The sequence below is a fragment of the Cystoisospora suis genome, assembly GCF_002600585.1.
Source record: "Cystoisospora suis strain Wien I chromosome Unknown contig_5004, whole genome shotgun sequence".
In the NCBI taxonomy this organism is placed as follows: Eukaryota; Apicomplexa; class Conoidasida; order Eucoccidiorida; family Sarcocystidae; genus Cystoisospora; species Cystoisospora suis.
In genome coordinates, this window is record NW_027157796.1 from 725 (window position 1) to 18,126 (window position 17,402).

General features: G+C 47.6%; 3 protein-coding genes across 3 annotated transcripts; 2 read left to right on the top strand and 1 right to left on the bottom strand.

Annotated features, from left to right (window-relative positions):
- CSUI_008759 (uncharacterized protein) lies at nucleotides 1-1,616 on the top strand. Its single transcript, XM_068068884.1, has 2 exons — nucleotides 1-182; nucleotides 620-1,616. The coding sequence occupies exon 2, from the start codon at nucleotides 771-773 to the stop codon at nucleotides 1,035-1,037; it is 267 nt and encodes an 88-aa protein (XP_067919138.1). The 5' UTR covers nucleotides 1-182; nucleotides 620-770; the 3' UTR covers nucleotides 1,038-1,616.
- Nucleotides 1,617-3,164: 1,548 nt separating this feature from the next.
- CSUI_008760 (uncharacterized protein) lies at nucleotides 3,165-3,799 on the bottom strand. Its single transcript, XM_068068885.1, has one exon. It carries the CDS (start codon nucleotides 3,448-3,450, stop codon nucleotides 3,295-3,297), a length of 156 nt encoding a protein of 51 aa, XP_067919139.1. The 5' UTR covers nucleotides 3,451-3,799; the 3' UTR covers nucleotides 3,165-3,294.
- A 371-nt stretch (nucleotides 3,800-4,170) lies between these two features.
- On the top strand, nucleotides 4,171-11,451 carry CSUI_008761 (uncharacterized protein). Its single transcript, XM_068068886.1, has 5 exons — nucleotides 4,171-6,139; nucleotides 6,593-6,871; nucleotides 7,997-8,380; nucleotides 9,039-9,134; nucleotides 10,264-11,451. The coding sequence occupies exons 1-5, from the start codon at nucleotides 5,569-5,571 to the stop codon at nucleotides 10,614-10,616; spliced, it is 1,683 nt and encodes a 560-aa protein (XP_067919140.1). The 5' UTR covers nucleotides 4,171-5,568; the 3' UTR covers nucleotides 10,617-11,451.
- Nucleotides 11,452-17,402: the final 5,951 nt, after the last annotated feature.

Sequence of the window (17,402 nt, forward strand, 5' to 3'; positions counted from 1 at the left end):
TTTCTTCTTCGTTAACTTTCACGCCTATCCAAGGGATTGAACTCTGTAACCCCGACGCTGCCGCTTCATCGTCAGGCGCTTCTGCTTCCACGGCAAAGTCAGGGCGTATTTTGGATAGCCACAGAGGGACACGGGGAGAGGGCAAGACAGATTACTTCTCTTCTAGTGGAAAGTTCATTAAGGTAAAGAAAATAACCATAAAGATAAGGAAGAAAGAGTGAGAAAGAAAGAAAGAACTGAAGGAAAAACACACAGGGGATAGAGAGGTATTTTTGCGGGGGATAGACTTGTTGGAAGGGCTGGAGAGAAGAGCGAAGGAAGAGACAAGAAGAAAAAGAAGAAGAGCCTCTTTCTTCTCTTACCATAAGGACTCTCACCTTGATAGATGGATAGATAGATAGATAAAGATAGATAGATAGATAGTGTTCAGTTGTATCCTTCATGTGCAGGCATGCGTCAAATGTGTGTATATCTTTTCTTCAGCGTGGCTAGCTCACATCTCTGGTGGTTCTCTAGGGCCAAGACTCTCTCACAGGAGGTCTTTGTTTATCGAGACCCCCCCTAGTCTCCCCCCCCCTAGTCTATATCTCTCTCTCTGTCTATCCGTTTGTGCCTTCAGGTGGAGAAAGATCGAGCGTCTGTTGTACCTAAAGCTGTATAAGAAGGCACAAGCCGAAGAGAGAGAGAGAGTATATACCTTTCTACATGGACGCCTATCTATTCTATACAGATATATATATATATGTACATGTATATATGTATGTATCTGTATGAGGTGTAAGACAGATGGCTTTTTGTGTTTTTGCTTTGGCGAGAGTGTGGCCATCGTGAGGAGTGGCATAGAAGGCATACAAAGGATTTCTGGTCTTCGTGAAACCTTTTCCATGTCTTTTCTCAAGAAGGAAAGAAAGATGAAGGGACATAGAAAAGAAGAAGAAGCAACAAGTGTTTGGATAGAGCATCTCAGAGCATGGCGTTGTTTAGCAAAGAAAGACGAAGATGAAGCGACGAGAGTTTGTGTGTCTAGGAAGACATGACATCGGGGTCTGTGGCTCGCTGCATGCGCGGTCGCAAGCTAGCTAGTTTGTTAGCTAGCCATCTAGACACCAAAACCAACAGGAGCATGTCTCGGTCGGTGTATCAGACATATATGGTCAGATACGTGGATAGTAGCTAGCGCTTTCAAGAGATATATAGAGCCTGTGTAAAGAGAGAAAGATACACAAGAAGTCATTGCGACACCATACCGTTGTAAGAGCATTATATCTCAGAAAAGAAAGACATGCATCGATTTTCTAAATGAGAGGATAGAGAGAGTCTAAGGAAGGAAAGAAGGATTTCGTAAGAGACATGCGATTCTTTCAAAGCGGACTTCAATACTTTCCCTATCATCTGTAGCGACATAAGAAATGACGCCGCGAGAGATCTAGGGAGATCAAAAGAAAGAGAAAGGAGAAGAAATGAGGGATTGTTTCACCTGGGACACACACTTAAAGCCTCCCCTACTTTAGCAGGCGCTCAGCACGCGCTGCGAGCTCATTGCGTGAGGCGTACATAGGCTGTTTCGCTTTAATGTTTCTTTAATCTATCTGTAATCTATTGCTCTATCGTCTCCCTTTACATAGACCTATCCATCTTTAATGTATCTTTAATCTATCTGTAATCTATTGCTCTATCGTCTCCCTTTACATAGACCTATCCATCTTTAATGTATCCTTAATCTATCTGTAATCTACTGGTCTATATTCTTTCTCTACTCATCTCTCCTGTCAGCTACACAGGCGAGGTCCTCAAGCACGTCTTCATGTAACGATAAGGACAGGCAACCGTGTGTCTTCTGATCTTCTTCATCTCTATCACTTAGTCGATCTATCATCCTTTCCCGTCCTATTCTTATTCCCCCTTTCCTGAGCTGATTAATATTCTTCTAGCCTTCCTTCCTGACTAGATTTAGATCGAGAGGGTACATCGAGACAGACTGATAGAGTATCGTCACTACAGCAGACAAAAGGAGAGGGAGGTAAGGGGGGGGGGGGTGCTGGTATGTTCTGTGCATGCTAGGGCATGCATGCATCTGTCTTTTTTGTGTGTGTGACGTTGACGGGAGAAAAAGGATTCAGAAGAACCCTTATTCTTCTTCTTCTTATAACGAGGAAAAGGATAGACACTTGTGGTATGATTTCGAACTCTATCACGGGCGGAGGAGGAAGAGATGAGGCCTGAATAGAGGAGAAGAAGAAGACATAGATTGACAGAGGTCACGTTACTTCATATGACTTCGGGGTGATCTGCGATAAGAGAGATGCACGGAATTCTCTCGCGACGAACTCTCTTAAACAAAATGTCTTCTTGGATAGGAACAGGAAGAAAGAGAGAAGGAAAAGAAGGCTTTAGAGAAGAAGCCGCTAAAGAAGCAAGAGATGTTTCTTACTTCACTGCGGGAGTGCATTTGAGAGGCTCACAAGTTGGAAGAGAAAGTCATCTACAATCTAAGAGGATAAGAGACCATGATATCTTTATACCGCCCACAATACAAACACATGTGTATACGCCTACATACATGCATTCGCATATGCATCCATAGGCGCAAACCTATGTATATGCTTATACATGCATATGCATGGACACACAGGTATAATGTGTATATATAGTACATATAGTTGGTATAGGTGCATGCATTCATTCATACAGGTGTGTATCTGTCTCTCCCCTCATATATAGTCGGGTGTAGGTAGGCGAGGGTGAACAAAGGATGAGCTTTCGACATAATTGCTAGCCAAGGCATCATCGAGCAAGATAGAAAGTTGCGCGGCCTTTCCCTCTCTTTCCTTAGGCTTTCTCTCTTCTCTCTTTACCGTCGACACGAAGCTCTACTACTCTTTCAAGCAGTACTCAGCAGAGGCGAAGAACTCCTTTCATATAAAACAAGCGAGGGTGTTAAGCCATCGTCAGTCTCTTCTTGACAAACGGCTTTGGACTTCTCTCCTCTTCTTCCCGTCTCTCTTTCCTACCATCATACCTCTCTCTCTCCAGATCTATATAGATAGCTCATCGAGTATCTATCTTATCATCTTTGCCACTCAGTAGGAAAAGAAGAAGCAAAAGAGAAGCTCTGGAATAGAGGAAAGTCTATCGAATCCGTCGCTACTGTTCCAGCCTCGTGGTGACGATCGGTCTATTTCCCTACGTGCGAACCTTGATCGTGTGAGGAGCTATGGCACCAGACTTATCCAGAGAATCTCACTGCATGCATAAAAAGATAATGGGGAAAGACGTCTCTCTCTTTGAAAGAGTTCAGAGAGCCTTGACAAACCGCATATGAGCAAAGGAACGTCGGGGGAATCTTCTCTTGTAGACACATACCCCTACATGGTTGGATATCGATCTGTGCGTGTGATGGCAGAGTATCTCTGTACCTCTTTTCGGTGTACCTAAGGGTGTGTGTTCCATCTAGTATATGTTTGCACACAGGAGGGTGTCTCTATATATATATATTTCTCTCCCTCTGTCGATGTTCCTATCTCTACAGCTAGCGATGTGTACACAGGTGTACAGAACGTCTGTACCAAGCTTGGGGATGAGTTGCTCTCTCTCGTATCTGAAGATAGATTTATGAAGGAGAGAGATACGTGCGTCACGGTCAAAGAGATTTCAAAGTCAGGAAAGAACACTGCGTCTCTCTCTCGTTTTTGGATGGAGGGACGTCGAGAAGCAGCTTCTTTACGAAGTCAATAGATAGACTTGCGCGTATTCTTTCTTTATGAAAGCTTTGCAGAAAGAAAACCGCTGGAAAGCCTTCTTCTTCCTTACGCTTGAGAGACCTGGTGTCTCTGTACAGGTAGGTGTGTCTACTGAGAAGCAGGCGAGAGAAGAGAGTCAGAGGGGAGGTTTCTATAGGAGAAAGGACATCCTCAGGAGAGCCAGCAAGATGAGAGTGTAGATATCTCATCTTGCTGGCTCTCCTGATGGTGGCACGAACGAGGAGAAAGAGACGGAGAAAGAAGGGAAAGAAAGAGGAAGCAAAAGAAGAGACATGGAAGTAAACAGAGAGAGAGACAGAAAGGAGGAACACGACGGAGACACCCGGGTGGGGGCGAGGGAAGAGGTGGTGGTGGCGGTGCTTGGGTTGAAAGAGATCAAGAAAAGCCCCTCCTCTCTTGTTTCTTTTCACGAAAAGTTCGTTCCGCGCTCAGACTTGTGAGAATCCAACAGTTTGAACCACCCGAGAGAGCCTTTTGCATCTCTTTCTTTTTCCTTTTCAGCGAGAACGACGAGATAGAGAGGATAGAATGGCCGCCGGGGTGGGTGATCGGCGAATGCCTCGTCGGTTCATTTCTTTCTCTTCAACGACTTTTCTTTTTTGACTAGAACCATTCTTATCTTCTTTCTCAGCTCTCTTCTTTTTCATACCGTTCATCTACACAAACAACATCGCCTTTCTTCTTTAATAGGAAGAAGAAAAAGAAAGATTGAGAAGCAAAGAGCATCTCTCTGTTTTCTCTTATCTCTTCGTTCATCCAATCATCCCCAAAGAAGCTCGCCGTACTTGTCTGCTGTCTCTTTGTCTGGCGAATCCCTTTGTTAGACAGTAAAAAGATAGCTCTTGTTTCATCTTGGAGATCTCTCAATTCGTGCTGTCTTTCTTCTTTCTTATCTCTCTTTGGAGTTGTCTCTTTCTCTCTCTTCTTCTTCAGATCCCCGCGCGGTCTCTCTCTTTGGCCCTTCGGGGTCGATTGTTGTCCTCAGTGTCGATTGCCTGCCTCCACTCGAGAGATTTGCTCTTGGCTCTGTCTAGCATCTTCTCACTTTTCTTCTCTTTCCTTACTATCTTCATTTGTATCGTTCCCATGTTTCTTTTCATATATTCGTCGTCTTATGATCGAGAGAGGAGATAAGATTCTTTCCTCCAGTCAGCACAAATCGGGGGTGCATTCATGTCTGATAAAGGTCGCGTAGAAAGCGAGAGAGAGAGAAAGAGCAGAGAAAGAGAGAGAGTAAGTGGTCTCTTTTCTAACAGTCGTTATCGATTGCTTCTTTTGTCTATCTGTTTATCTATCTATCTTTAATCTCTCTGTCTGTACGACTGACTATCCACCTATCTGTCTCCAGTCTGTCTCCGTTCGATCTATCGTCAATCTCTCTATTTTTGATCTATCCTATCTGTCGTCAATCTATCTGGGGCCACTCTAGCTATTCTTTCTTGTCTCTATATTTACGTTCCTTCTTGCATTGTCTCGCTGGGTCTAACTACAAGTTGTTTTCATTTCTTCTTTTTTCTTTCTTTACTTCACCTCGACTTTTCTCCGTTTTGTAGACAGAGTCATCTTTTCTTTCTCTTCTCTTTGCTATTCTTTTCGAGCCCCCCTAGCTTGTCTTTGCCCCGGGTGTATGTACAGCTCTTCTCTTCCTCGACTGACATAAGAAGACTTCTCGCTGTCCTCCTTCGATTTTGCCTTTTCCTTGGAGCTTCTCTCTTTCTTTCTTTCTTCGCTTGGCTTGCATCACTTGGGCTCCTCTTTTCAACAAAGAAGATCTCCTTTTTTCTTCTTTAAAGAGAAGAAGAAGACGATGAAGGGCTGTATATTTGAGAGGATAGGTGATGTCTTTTATGACACAACAAAAAGAAGAGGAAGAAGAAGAAGAAAAGAGGATGAAGAAGAGGAAAAAGAAGCACGCCATCATTCTTTCGATTTTTTCTCCCTCTCCCTCCTCGGATCTTCTTCTCTTAGGACTTCTTCCGTAAGAAAGCTGACATCCAGGTTCTTCTCTTCGTCTTCTTCCTTTCTTTCTCCTTTTTCTTTATCACATTTCTTCGTTCTTCTTCTTATACTTCTCTTAGCATCCATCCAGACACCCTCACCTCTCTTCTCCAATCCTTCTTCGCTCTCTTCTCCTCCTTCCTTCTTACTCGTGAATGGCGCTTCATCTTCACAGATATCCCAAGGAAGGAAAGAAGAAAAGACAGGAGCTCCTGTTGGTCAAGATAGGTCAAGAGGGGGAGAGGGTTCTCTTCGGAGCGGTCAGCAGACGGACAAACCCGTTCTCCTCGAATATAAGGCGAATGGCGCTGGTGGTGGGCCCGTGGCATGCGCTCAGAATTTGCGCGATGCAGTCAATGGAGCTATCAGCGAAATTAGCGGTCAGTTCAGTTCGTCATTTCTCTCTCATTTCTTCTTATAGATCTTTCCTGTTTCTTTCTATTCTCTCTAATCTCCTTTCATCATCCCATTATGACTCTCTCTCTCTATGTATGTCGTCATCCTTTCTCTATCTCGGCTTCTACATGTATACCTATATCAAATCACACACATCTGCGTCCCTCCTTTCTTTCTTTCTTTTTCTTTCTCTCTCTCTCTTCCTCTTTTGTCTTTCACGATTTACCAGTCCTGCCTTCGAAGAAATAAGGATTCTCTTCTTGACTCCTCCCCATCTCTCTCTCATCTCTTTGCATTTTTCTTTTGTCTCTTTCTCTTCTCTTCATTTCACCTTTGTGTCTCATCTTCTCTGTTTCTCTCATCCGTTATCCTTCTTCTTCTTTTCTCTTATGTCTCTTCTTGCTCTCGAATTTTCCTTTGTGTGGCGGTGTGTATAGGCACCAGGGCTTTGGTCGAGCATTTGCTACGTCTGTGGGATTCTGTTCCTTATGTGCCTGTGCTTGTCTGTCCTTCTTCTCTCTTTCCGTTTGCTCCGACCTTACCTTGGCCTAAGAAGGCCAAGCTGAAAGATGGAGATCTTCTTAAGGACGTTCTTCGGACAGGCACATTGACGGTAGCTTCTGTGGGGTCGAAGACGATCTCCCGAGGAAAGGTTCGCCTTGTCTTCGCACAAGATCGGGGAGACGAAGGCAATTACAACCCTGTCGAACCGACTGGTATGCACCCCCCTTCACACACTTCACAGTCAAGACACTGCATAACAACACTACAGAGAGATGGACATACCCTATTTTAGCATTGCTAAAGTAACAGACAGATAGAGAACTCGCTCATACACATGGGAGACATACAGAGACATATATACATAGTATTCGTACATGAGACTCATCCATAGGACTCATCCATCCATGTCGAAACATACGTACATATACATCTCTACTCATACATATATAGCCTCGAGGCATCTATACATATGCAAATGTCATACGTAGATATGCATCGTGGATATTCTTTCGGATCTACTCGAACAGATCTTCAGAGATGCCCACATACTCTGAGAGAAAGCGAGAAAGAAGGAAACACATACACTTACATACAGGCGTAGGAAGGTCTGCGTACATAGAGATATAGATACATAGGCAGGTCGAGAGATGTGGGACTGCTGGTAGGGGGTGTGGAGAACACAAACGCTCAAGTCCGCGCCTTTGTTGATGTGAAGAAGCGAGGCAAGACTTCCTGCTTACAGTTGTATATTTCTCTCTTTTTTCACTCGCTTTCAAGGCTCGAGTGTGACAGCTCACCTCTCCTATTCACAAGTCATGCATCTCTCCTAAATCTATCTAGACCCCCTGTGTATAGACATCTCTTTCCATGTCGTGTTCGCCTTCCTATCTATCTCCTCATACATTTGCACATGTATGTCCTTTCTATGTAGCATGTGGATCTAACTAAGCTTGGGTTACTATACGGTCTGTTTCTCTACTGTCTCTTTTTATCTCTTAAGGAGAGAGATATGAATGACGTCTCCGTACATGGACATCTATAGCACTTTACTTGCATCTGTACACATGTACGTATAGATGTGTTTACCTATCTGCTTTCTTTATATATATATATATATATATAGACCACATGTCCTTACAATCCTTCGTTCCTGTATATCTAGGTATGTATTTATCCACCTCTCCCTATCCCTATGCGTATCTGTCTCTCTGTATATAGTATTTTTCGTATAGGAGAGAAGGGTATTACAATGAGAGAGACTACATCTCCAGCTCATATGTTCTTTTGACTTTCTCAACCATCATTTTCTCCTACAGTCTTGTTCTTCTTCTTTTCAGGTTTTTTTCCTCAGTACATGCGTATGATTGCATCGACGATAGGGCGCCATTACGGGGTGGACCTCTCCGTTCACTGGGTGCTCTACCCCTCTGTTGAAGAAGCGCAGAAAGCTGTTCTCGATGGCAAGGCCCATATGACCGATATCTACTTCTATCTAGGACAGTCGACACCTGGAGAGCTTCAACCTCTCTTACACTTCTATCCTACCTGCCCTGTCGTAGGATCTCCAGCCATGCTTATTGTTCGTGAAGATGAATGGCAAGGAGGCTCAACGTCGCCATCTTCTTCTTCTTTAGATGGAGAAAACAAGACGAGCGTCTCTCCGGACTCGCGACGGGGGGGGCTGGTCTATCTCAATCGGCGGATCGATGAATCTAAGGAAGGTATCGACGACAATCTACAGATACCACACTACGCAACCCCTCAGCATCCAAAGCGCGATAGTGTATGACAAATATATCCACACCTGTACACTTCTCTCTCTATATAGATCTGTACCAGCACATATACACATCTATGTTTAGAGACATGTATCCTTCATGTAGTTTGACATATAGAGATGTGAGTGTGTTTATATCATATACAGATGCATAGAGAGAGAGAGGCATATATATATATATATATGTTGGTGTTCATGTGTTTGTCTCTCTCTCTCTGTATGTATGTTTGGGTGGGTGTTGTTTCGGAGACACCGAGAAGGGCATTCGTCCTCTCATCGCCTCAATCAGTCTTACGTAGTTCACGACTGGCCATTCAAGGCAACTTCCCTCACACTGGATGGTAGGCTTAGGTCACATGCCCACTGTAGGTCGTCTTCTCATACATATGTATATACATTTTCTTATATGCTGTCTCTTCGCCCCCTCCCTAGATATGCGTATACGTGTTTGTATGTATAGATATATAGATATATATACAACCATATATGCCAAGAGCTCTAGATCCGTCTGTATTGTAACATCAAGGGATTTTGACATGAGGAGCAGGAGTAGCGTGGGTGTCTTTTTTTCTTCGCTTGCCCCGGGTCGCTTTCAACTTCAGATTGGGAAAGGACGGTGGTCTTTCTTTCTGACGATCTCGCGGCAACAGTTCAGCACAGTCTCTCCTCAAGGGCTCTCATCCATCATGCTCGAGACAGTAGGTCTCTCTCTCCATGTATATAGATGTACATGCGTCTTCCTATCTCTATGTGTGTATCTAGCTATGTACATACGTGGCGTGCATCGATCTGTGTGTGTGTATGTAGGTGTATGTTATATGTCTGTCTAGAGTAGGTAGACGTATGGATCCACCTATGGGTATGCATGTATATATATAGATATAATTCTGTTGCAGTTCTGACTCTTCTCTATCTTTCGTTCGTATGATTTGGCCTTGGTAAGTATAACCTGTACAAGCTGAGTTATGTATAATCGAAAGGATACATCAAAAGAAACATCTACAGAAGAGGGTGACGGAGATGGGAGATTTCCATCTTTTCCTGTGACACTGACACGTCGACTCCCTTTTTCTAAAAGTATATTTGTTTGGGTAAACTGAAGAAGACGATAGAGAGTACACGTGACTACAGCAGGCTTCTTGTCATTAGTGGCGAGCAGGGTCTTTGCCGCGGACTTATCCTTCTATGGGTGCTAGCTATGGAGGAGAGACAGCCTTGTGAATGTATCTAGGGATCTCTCTTTCTCTCTGTCTGTCTCCATTCATCGGGTTATAAGGCAGGTAGAGAACACTATTCTTGCTTCTTCAGAGATTGTTGCTACTACTATGGTACCGTCCTATTTGTTTGACCGTGATCGATGATGCCTGTCGCTAGAATCAGAAAGAAGCTGTTCTCCTATCAGTGCAGTGTCTTCCTTCGTATTCTCGTTCGCCAGCTTCTTTCTCTTCGGAGGAGACGGAGGATAAAGAGCCTCGTCTGCATGGCAGGAAAGCAATTCATTGCTTCATGAACGTAGCTGATTCCTATCTATCTATATAGATGGTAATAGGTACACGTATATACATATATATGGGTATACACATATATATAGATAGATATATGTATATACAGTATAGAAAGACACGTGTATTCATACATACATACATGAGTATGCGTACCCATATGTGCCTGCGTGCAGATCAGGGGTAGATAGGTAGATAGATAGATAAGCTATTCTGAACGTCAGTCGTCAAGCACCTTCTAGGATATATATACATATAGATGTAGCTGTATTTACTGGGAAGTTTGAAGCCTAGAGACAGTGTGTTTTCGTGGTGCCTTGTGCAGTGGAGACAGCTTTGGCGATGGTTTCTCAGAGAAAAGCTTTAGCGGTTTTTGTTACGGGTATTGTTCCTACACTTCCTTCTCCATTGAGAAAGGTGAACGCGAATTTACTTTTAGCCAAGGGTGCTTGGATCAAGAGAACGCATGCCTTAGAGTGTATGGATGATGAGCATGAGAATCAGGTGAGCTCATACGCTAAGGCGAAAGGAAGCGTAGCTGGATTTCCGGGGCAAGCAATACAGCGTGAGAAAGCCTCTGTACGAAAGTCGGGAGCGATCTCTCATCGTACGTCCTTATCGTTGTGGCCACTAATGGTGTCTCTCATATACTCAACAGTATCTTTATGGCGCAAGTAAATTCAGTTGACAGATGTAGCCAAAGTTTCACTGGATGACTTCAGTCTCGACTGATCAGGATATCGATTCTCCTGACCAGGATATCGATTGTCCTATGACCGGGATTTCGGATGGCCAATGGCCGGGATATCGGTGGTATTAAGGGTGAGATATCGATTGTACTGTATGCGCCGTATCTCGGTTGTCGCATCGCGAAGGATGATCTTTTCCTTGATATGTAAGAGATGTCTTGCCAACGATATCGCACTTCGAATGAAATGCGAGGGACGAAAGGAAGCAAGGGGGGGGAAGAGCGAACGAAGAAGATAGTGGGAAGGATGAGCTTTCTCCAGGTGCACCTTCGTGAGGTGATAGATGGTGACGTATTGAAAGCTATGTCTTTTTTAGTAGAGAAGTAAATTTTCATCATGTGTCGAGAATCATATCATGAGGATCGCCGATTTTCTCTTTCCCCGGAGCTCCATACGTTATGCTGTTTTCGTGCACCTACACACACCTGGCCGGCTACGCTTCGCTCTGTGGCACCCGAGAGCTACTTGCCGATCTATTTCTTCCGCACATTGCCGTAAATAGTAGGCAGCGGTGGGAGTAGGGTAAAGGGATATCCAGGAGAGAGAGAGAGCTGTTGAAGGGGGCCGGTCACTTTCCCGGTGAGGAACCTCGCACTCGTCTTACCAGGGTGTAGTAGGTACCCCTGTCGAAAAAAGCTGAACGGAGGAAAACTGAAACGTTTTCTTCCATGCAACACAGAAATGCGTAAGAGACTGGCATGAAAGATCCCTCCTTCAAAGAGATCGATTCTCCTCGGCGAAGTAAGCGATATGTCTCCCGGTGTAGATTCTCGGCCTTGAAACACACCAACGCCAACTTCGTTTCAGCTGCGGGAGTACGCTCGGATGATCTTTCTTAGTCCGGAGAACGTGTGTGCGTTCTCTTGGGAAGCATAGACATCAGCTATGCTAATGTGGTGTTCTGAATTTTTTTGTGGTGGAGAAACTACATAGTAAGTCGAAAAACTCGAGAGGTCTCACGGGAGGTGGGGATGCCTGGGATTGATGGTCGCCGAGGAAGCGGCAGGGTTCTTACCTTACGACCATCATAGGCTTTTGTTGTCCATTGTGAATGTAGAGTCAAAGTGTTCACCGACGCATGTTTGTTTTATCTATCGCAAGCGCCTCACCCCCCTTAGTGCATGCATTTTTTCTTGAGATGGTAACGTTTAGTGTCGACCACGAGTTTCTTCCCCTCGGAAAACACGACCACCCTCGTGTACCGACGGTATCGGCCCGCATCATTGCCTTCTAGACAGAGGTTCAGCAAAATAAAAGATTATCAGCTCTATCAATAGAAGGTGGACAGACAAAAGTGTTCTGTTCTAATGGGTAGCTCTGACAACGCCATCGGCCCATCTCACATTCCGGGCCAAAAAAGCGTTGTCGAGGACACCCTTTTCTTGTGTTGGCTCTCGTTGTCGGAGTCAAGCGGGGACGCTTGTCAGGAAGTAGAGGGGATGCATTTTCGCTGTTTACTGGTCAGACAAGGGCTCCTACCCGGTGAACATCACTCCGAAGGAGGCACTGCGTCCTGGAGACGTAGAGAGGATGCATTTTCGCTGTTTACTTATCCGACAGGAGCTCGTACCCGGTGAACACCACGCCGATGCAGCAGTTTGATAAAGAGGTGTAGGAAGGAGAGGATGCCATAAAGCGCCCACACGACGAGCAGCACTGACCAATAACTCCGACCCGTGTCCGAGCGTAGCAGCTCGAACGACGCTTGTTACGCACGGGAGGTGGCTCAGGCAGTAGCAATCGCAGTTCTGGCAACAGCAGTTTTCTCACTCGCACTTCGTCTCGGTACGCGTGAGGCTATACTCCCTACTCGTTGGGCGAGAACTAACTTACACGCGGGACATCGGTATCCGCAGATACCATACCGTCCACGTTGCAGTCTCTTCTTCAGCTTACCGATTAGCCTTTGCACTCCTTTGTACCTACTAAGTTGTCGCTCGTCGACTCATACTCCGTATTCGATTGCAGGTTCCCTGAAGCATCCGCCTGCTTGCTTGCTGCGGGAAACCGGCCTTCGCGTTAGCCGCGAGAGATTCTGAGGTAGCTGGTACTTTGAACCAATCTGGCAGGGCACAGGGTTGTTCCGTGGTGAAAGCCAGTATTTCAGAAGTTGCTTGGGACAGCCCCGCGGTAACCACTCTTTGCTGTTTAGGCTCCGCATCGATGGAGCCGAAGAGAACACATCGAAGCCCTAGAACGACGGCAACTTCACCTTCATGCACCCCCTCTGAGGTTGGGATACTTGGCCTTCCTGGGGGATTGCGGGAAGAGCTGTTTTTCTCTGAGCAGCAAGCACCCCTCGGGGAGACCTTCAGGCCCTTTCTCCTTACCGCTTACCACGCAACTAGACATGTTGGGCAAACTATGTCATACGGTGTTTACTTCACTGGCACGTTTCTCTGTAGCCCGGAGAACCTCAGAACGCGTCCCGGTGATGGTTCCTGATTGCCGTTGAGAGGAGATCCCCTTGGTTGTTCTGACGCGCAACATCGTGAAAGGCGTACGGCCTTGCCCTCCTGCCTACACTTGTGATCATGCAAGCTGATGTGTGAGAGTAAACAGTCGGACAATCTCAAGTCTGTTAGAGAGGACGATGGGTGATGCATTGCAAAAGCCATCACGGGCTCGGGACGCCGAGCGCCGACCTCGTCACAACAGCTGTTTGCCAAGGGATTGAAGGGCAGCTTCCAAAAGATTGTTTTGACCCTTGGTACGTCTCATGGTTTGAGTGGTGCCGAGACTAATACTGGAGACAAAACCACCCGAGGCATGTGCCGCGACAGGAACGCAGATTGCTGGAGAGCTACGTATTGACTACAATAAGCTAGTGCGCAGAGAGCGCACGCCAGGTTAAACTGTCGAGGCTCTTGCTTTCTCTACCAGCTTCAGATGTCTGCTGTTGAGTTCACTGAGTCAACATTAGCCCGTATTGCCCGAAGACGTGATAGAAGGACTCCCACATAAACAGGTTGATGACTGAAAGTCTCGTCGCCGTGCAAGATTGGTTTTCACGTTTTCGAGCGATACGGGCTAATGTTGACTGAGTGAACTCAACAGGAGACATCTGATCCTAGTTGCACGGCGATGAGACTTTCACTCAGCCTGTCTACGAGGAATCCTATCGACTCTTCGCGGCGTGAGGTCTGCGGCACAGCCACAAGGCCGTATTAACGTCACGCGCGTGTGGGAACGCGAATCCGGCCTCTGGATCCCGCCTGGCGCTCTCGCTACGCGGGCGTCGAGGTTACCTGGCCGGAAGGTGACAAAGAGCTTGATCTCTCGCCTTCCTTTCCAGACAGTTTCCACCTTTCTGTCACACCTCGTAAGGTGAAAAACATGGAGCAGACACCGACTGCTACACCGTTTCTACTCCCGAATACTCCGACCCAAGTGGAACTGGGCATTTCGCTCCTTGTACTACTCGCTGCACTACCTGCTGAGAGAACAGATAGAATATCTTGCAGGATCATGATCCGACAAGCGACAGTTCACGGCGCGGACAGCCTTTTCGTCCTTCGAGTTTCACTTGCTTCCCGGAGAACGGTGCATGGGAGTGGCATCCAACTGAAAAGAGCGGCGCGTCGTGCCTGACGAAGCGCACGAACGCAACGGCAAAATGTCAGAGGGGCGGGGTGACACACAGACGAAGTAAGTACCGCAGAGGTAGGCAGGTTCGTGAGTAAAGATGGCTTGACGTATTCTCCCCTCTCAACAGCAGCTGGGTCGGAAATATCCGAGACATTTCAGAAGGTGGAGGCTATGCAAGACTCTTACTTCGGAGGCCCCCAGTGCTCCCCAATTGCCTTCCCTACCGCCAACCCTGATGGATTCTTCAGCGTTTGAATACCACCGTGAAACGGACCTGTGTTACAGCGCAGAGCCCCAGTCCTGACTTCCTAGAAGACTACCCGGTGGCGTGGTACCCATCGCGTCGCGTGATACTGCAGGATCCGACAAACTGATTTTACGTTCAACATATATACTTCTTGTAATCGTCATACCGTAGGAAAGACGCTCCCGACGGACCGTACAAACGGAGGGTGGAGGCAGCAAGATCTTGCGGTAGGGAGGTCACTTTCGGGATACCATGCGATGTCTATGAGACTACAAACAGACACTCGTGCCCATCTTTCCGGTGAGAGAATCGTCACTGCCGCATCTAGCTGTATCAGAACACTGAACTAAGTCGCTATTTCAATTTGTCCTTTAGGGCTGCGTCGGCAGCTGTTAACGCGTTCTTGGATAACCGCCTGCATGTGGCTGACTATTTGGCTGTTGGCACGGCGGCGAGGGCTATCACCCTGGTGCCCCGGGGAGCCGGAACACACCGGCCGAACAGGCTGGCGAAAGGGGACCGACCGTACCGGGAATAACGGTCCCGAGCCACCGGCTGGATCTGCTGTCCCTCATGGGCCGTGTTGGTGCACCGGGGTCCCTGCCTCAGCAAGGTGACGTTTCAGCGTCCCTGCGACCGTGGTACTGCCGACCAGAATGACCATAGGCGTAATTTGCCGGTGCTTCCCCGAAGCGAGGCCGAATGTCTGCCGTCGGCTGAGCCAGGCAGGGCCAACACCCACGGCGCAGCCGGAACACTACCCGGCGGCAGTGGCTGCCCTACCCGGTCACGTAGCCGGGACCTACCGGACTAACTGGTGTCGGAACGTTGAACTCCTCGTGTGAACTTGGTGGCAATCCGTGGTGTTAGTCGAAGTTCAAACTGTCGTTTCACAACTTTCATTTGTCAGTCCTAAAGGAATATCGAGACAGGCGCATGTTTAACCCAATCTTGCATTCTTGCCTGTTCAAGGACACTCGTTCACTTCCGTAACACGGGAGGGAGGGCAGCGCTGATCCACCGCCGTGCCGGTGAATCGGGGCGGTTGGTCGCCCGTGCTGTTTCTTTTTCATGATAGTAGTCGCTCGCGAATTGGGACATTGAGGCTCGGAAATTGTGCTTTTCTTTAAAGAGTCTTCTTTGTTTCATACCTGTCTTCAGTGCTGCAATGGACTCTTCCCACACGTGTGAGAAGGGCGTCCGGCCAGCAGTGATGGGTCCCCCCCGTCGGGGACGCACTGCCGGTGAAGGCGCGCCTGTGAAGAGAGTTACGAAGTTGTTGCCTTTTGGGATATTCGTTTTGGTTGTATGCGTGGTAGGTGTCTCTTTTTTCGGAAGTGATGGGACTCACAGGTTGGCAGTGGTGGAGGCAGCGGAGACTGAAGCTCCAGCTGGTGCCGTAGACTACGAAGATGAAGAGCCCGCAAAATATAATTTCGTGGAAGATGACTTTGTTACGGGCGAGACGTTGACGACCGGGAAGCGATCCAGCAGTGCCCGCCGTCACCGTCGTAATATGAGTCTGACGAAGGCTGCTCTTTTCTCCACATCCATTCTAATTATTGGCGCTTTGTTTGCCGTGAACTACTATGGAGTGGACAAACTCGCAAGCATGCTTTTCGGTGCGTCCTCTCCTCCGCCCAAGGAAACCGCACCGACGCCGAAGCCTCCCTCCGTGCTGCCTCCGAAGAGTCTAAAACAGACGAAAGATCGCCGCTTGTACAGGAAAGTTGCGGTGGCCTCGGCGGCGGCCGCCATGTTGCTTGCGGGTGGCCTTATGTACTACAATCAGCTCGATCTTCCTTTCTTGTCCAACCTTCGGGACCTGACCGACTTGACCGGCGGGGTTCCAGCAGCCTTAACTGCCGCGCAGCCGGCTATGGGAATGGCAAAAAGCCTCTTAAGCGACTACGCTTATATTGTGGGGGCACTAGGTGCTCTTGGTCTTGGTGGTGCTGGAGCTCAGTTTGTAGCGCACAAGCGTATGAAGAAGATGAAAGCCGAGGTTGAGCGACTGGAGCGCCAGCGTGACCTTGCTCTCTCAGAGAAAGACGCCTTGAAGGCGCATCTCCGAAAAGTAGAAAACGAACTTCAAGAGGTCAGGTCAGAACTGGCAAAATCCAGGTTCCGCGGTGTTGCGAAGACCGCCTCTGCTGCTGGTTTCCGCGAACGGGTCAAGGCACTTGAGGAGAAACATCAGCAAGCCGTTGAAGAGATTGAAAGGCTCCGAAGGGAAATAGCGGCCAAGGAATCGGAAATTGGGGGATACAGAGCAACAATCGAGAACGTGAAGGGTGCTGTTTCAGCACATGGAGAGGAAGTGGGAGCGTCAAGTGTGATGCCCCTGTCGAGGCAAATTGAGGAGCAGGCTCCGGAAGACGAGGAGTTGATCAACTTCCTCGCATCCTTTGGGGAGGATTCGAACAAAAACTCGGAACCATCTCGGCCCCCTTCACCTGCCGTGGAAGAGTCGCCAGTGGTTCCTCAAGTAGCGCCTCGGCCACTGCACGAGGAAGCGTCCCAGCAGGGTGATGCGGGTTCCCTTTTCGACCTCGAGGATGAAGTGGACGCACTCGAACAGGAGGCTGCCGTGCCTGATGCTCAGGAGCAGCAGCAAGTTCTTGACGGTTTTTCGTATGAGGAGGTGGACCACCCAGCTAACGCTGAAGCACAGGCTCCGAAGTTGGAGGTAGACGACGCCGGGCGTAATGTCAGTCCACCCCCTCCGCACCAGATTCCCTCTCCGTTGGACAAAGAAGACAGTGTAGAGGAGGACGACGCGAGGGGCTACGGGGTGACAGACACGCTTTCCAAACTTACCTTTGACGAAGACTCCGCTACATCCGAGGGTGATGTCCCGCCTCCCCCACCGCTTCCACA

Excerpts from the sequence above, each read along its gene's own strand:
- CSUI_008759 (XM_068068884.1), top strand. The coding sequence starts at position 771 with ATGAGGTGTAAGACAGATGGCTTTTTGTGTTTTTGCTTTGGCGAGAGT.
- CSUI_008760 (XM_068068885.1), bottom strand. The coding sequence starts at position 3,450 with ATGGAACACACACCCTTAGGTACACCGAAAAGAGGTACAGAGATACTC.
- CSUI_008761 (XM_068068886.1), top strand. The coding sequence starts at position 5,569 with ATGAAGGGCTGTATATTTGAGAGGATAGGTGATGTCTTTTATGACACA. Across the intron at positions 6,872-7,996 it reads CAACCCTGTCGAACCGACTG|GTTTTTTTCCTCAGTACATG; the intron begins GTATGCACCCCC and ends TCTTCTTTTCAG. Across the intron at positions 9,135-10,263 it reads CATCCATCATGCTCGAGACA|TGGAGACAGCTTTGGCGATG; the intron begins GTAGGTCTCTCT and ends TGCCTTGTGCAG.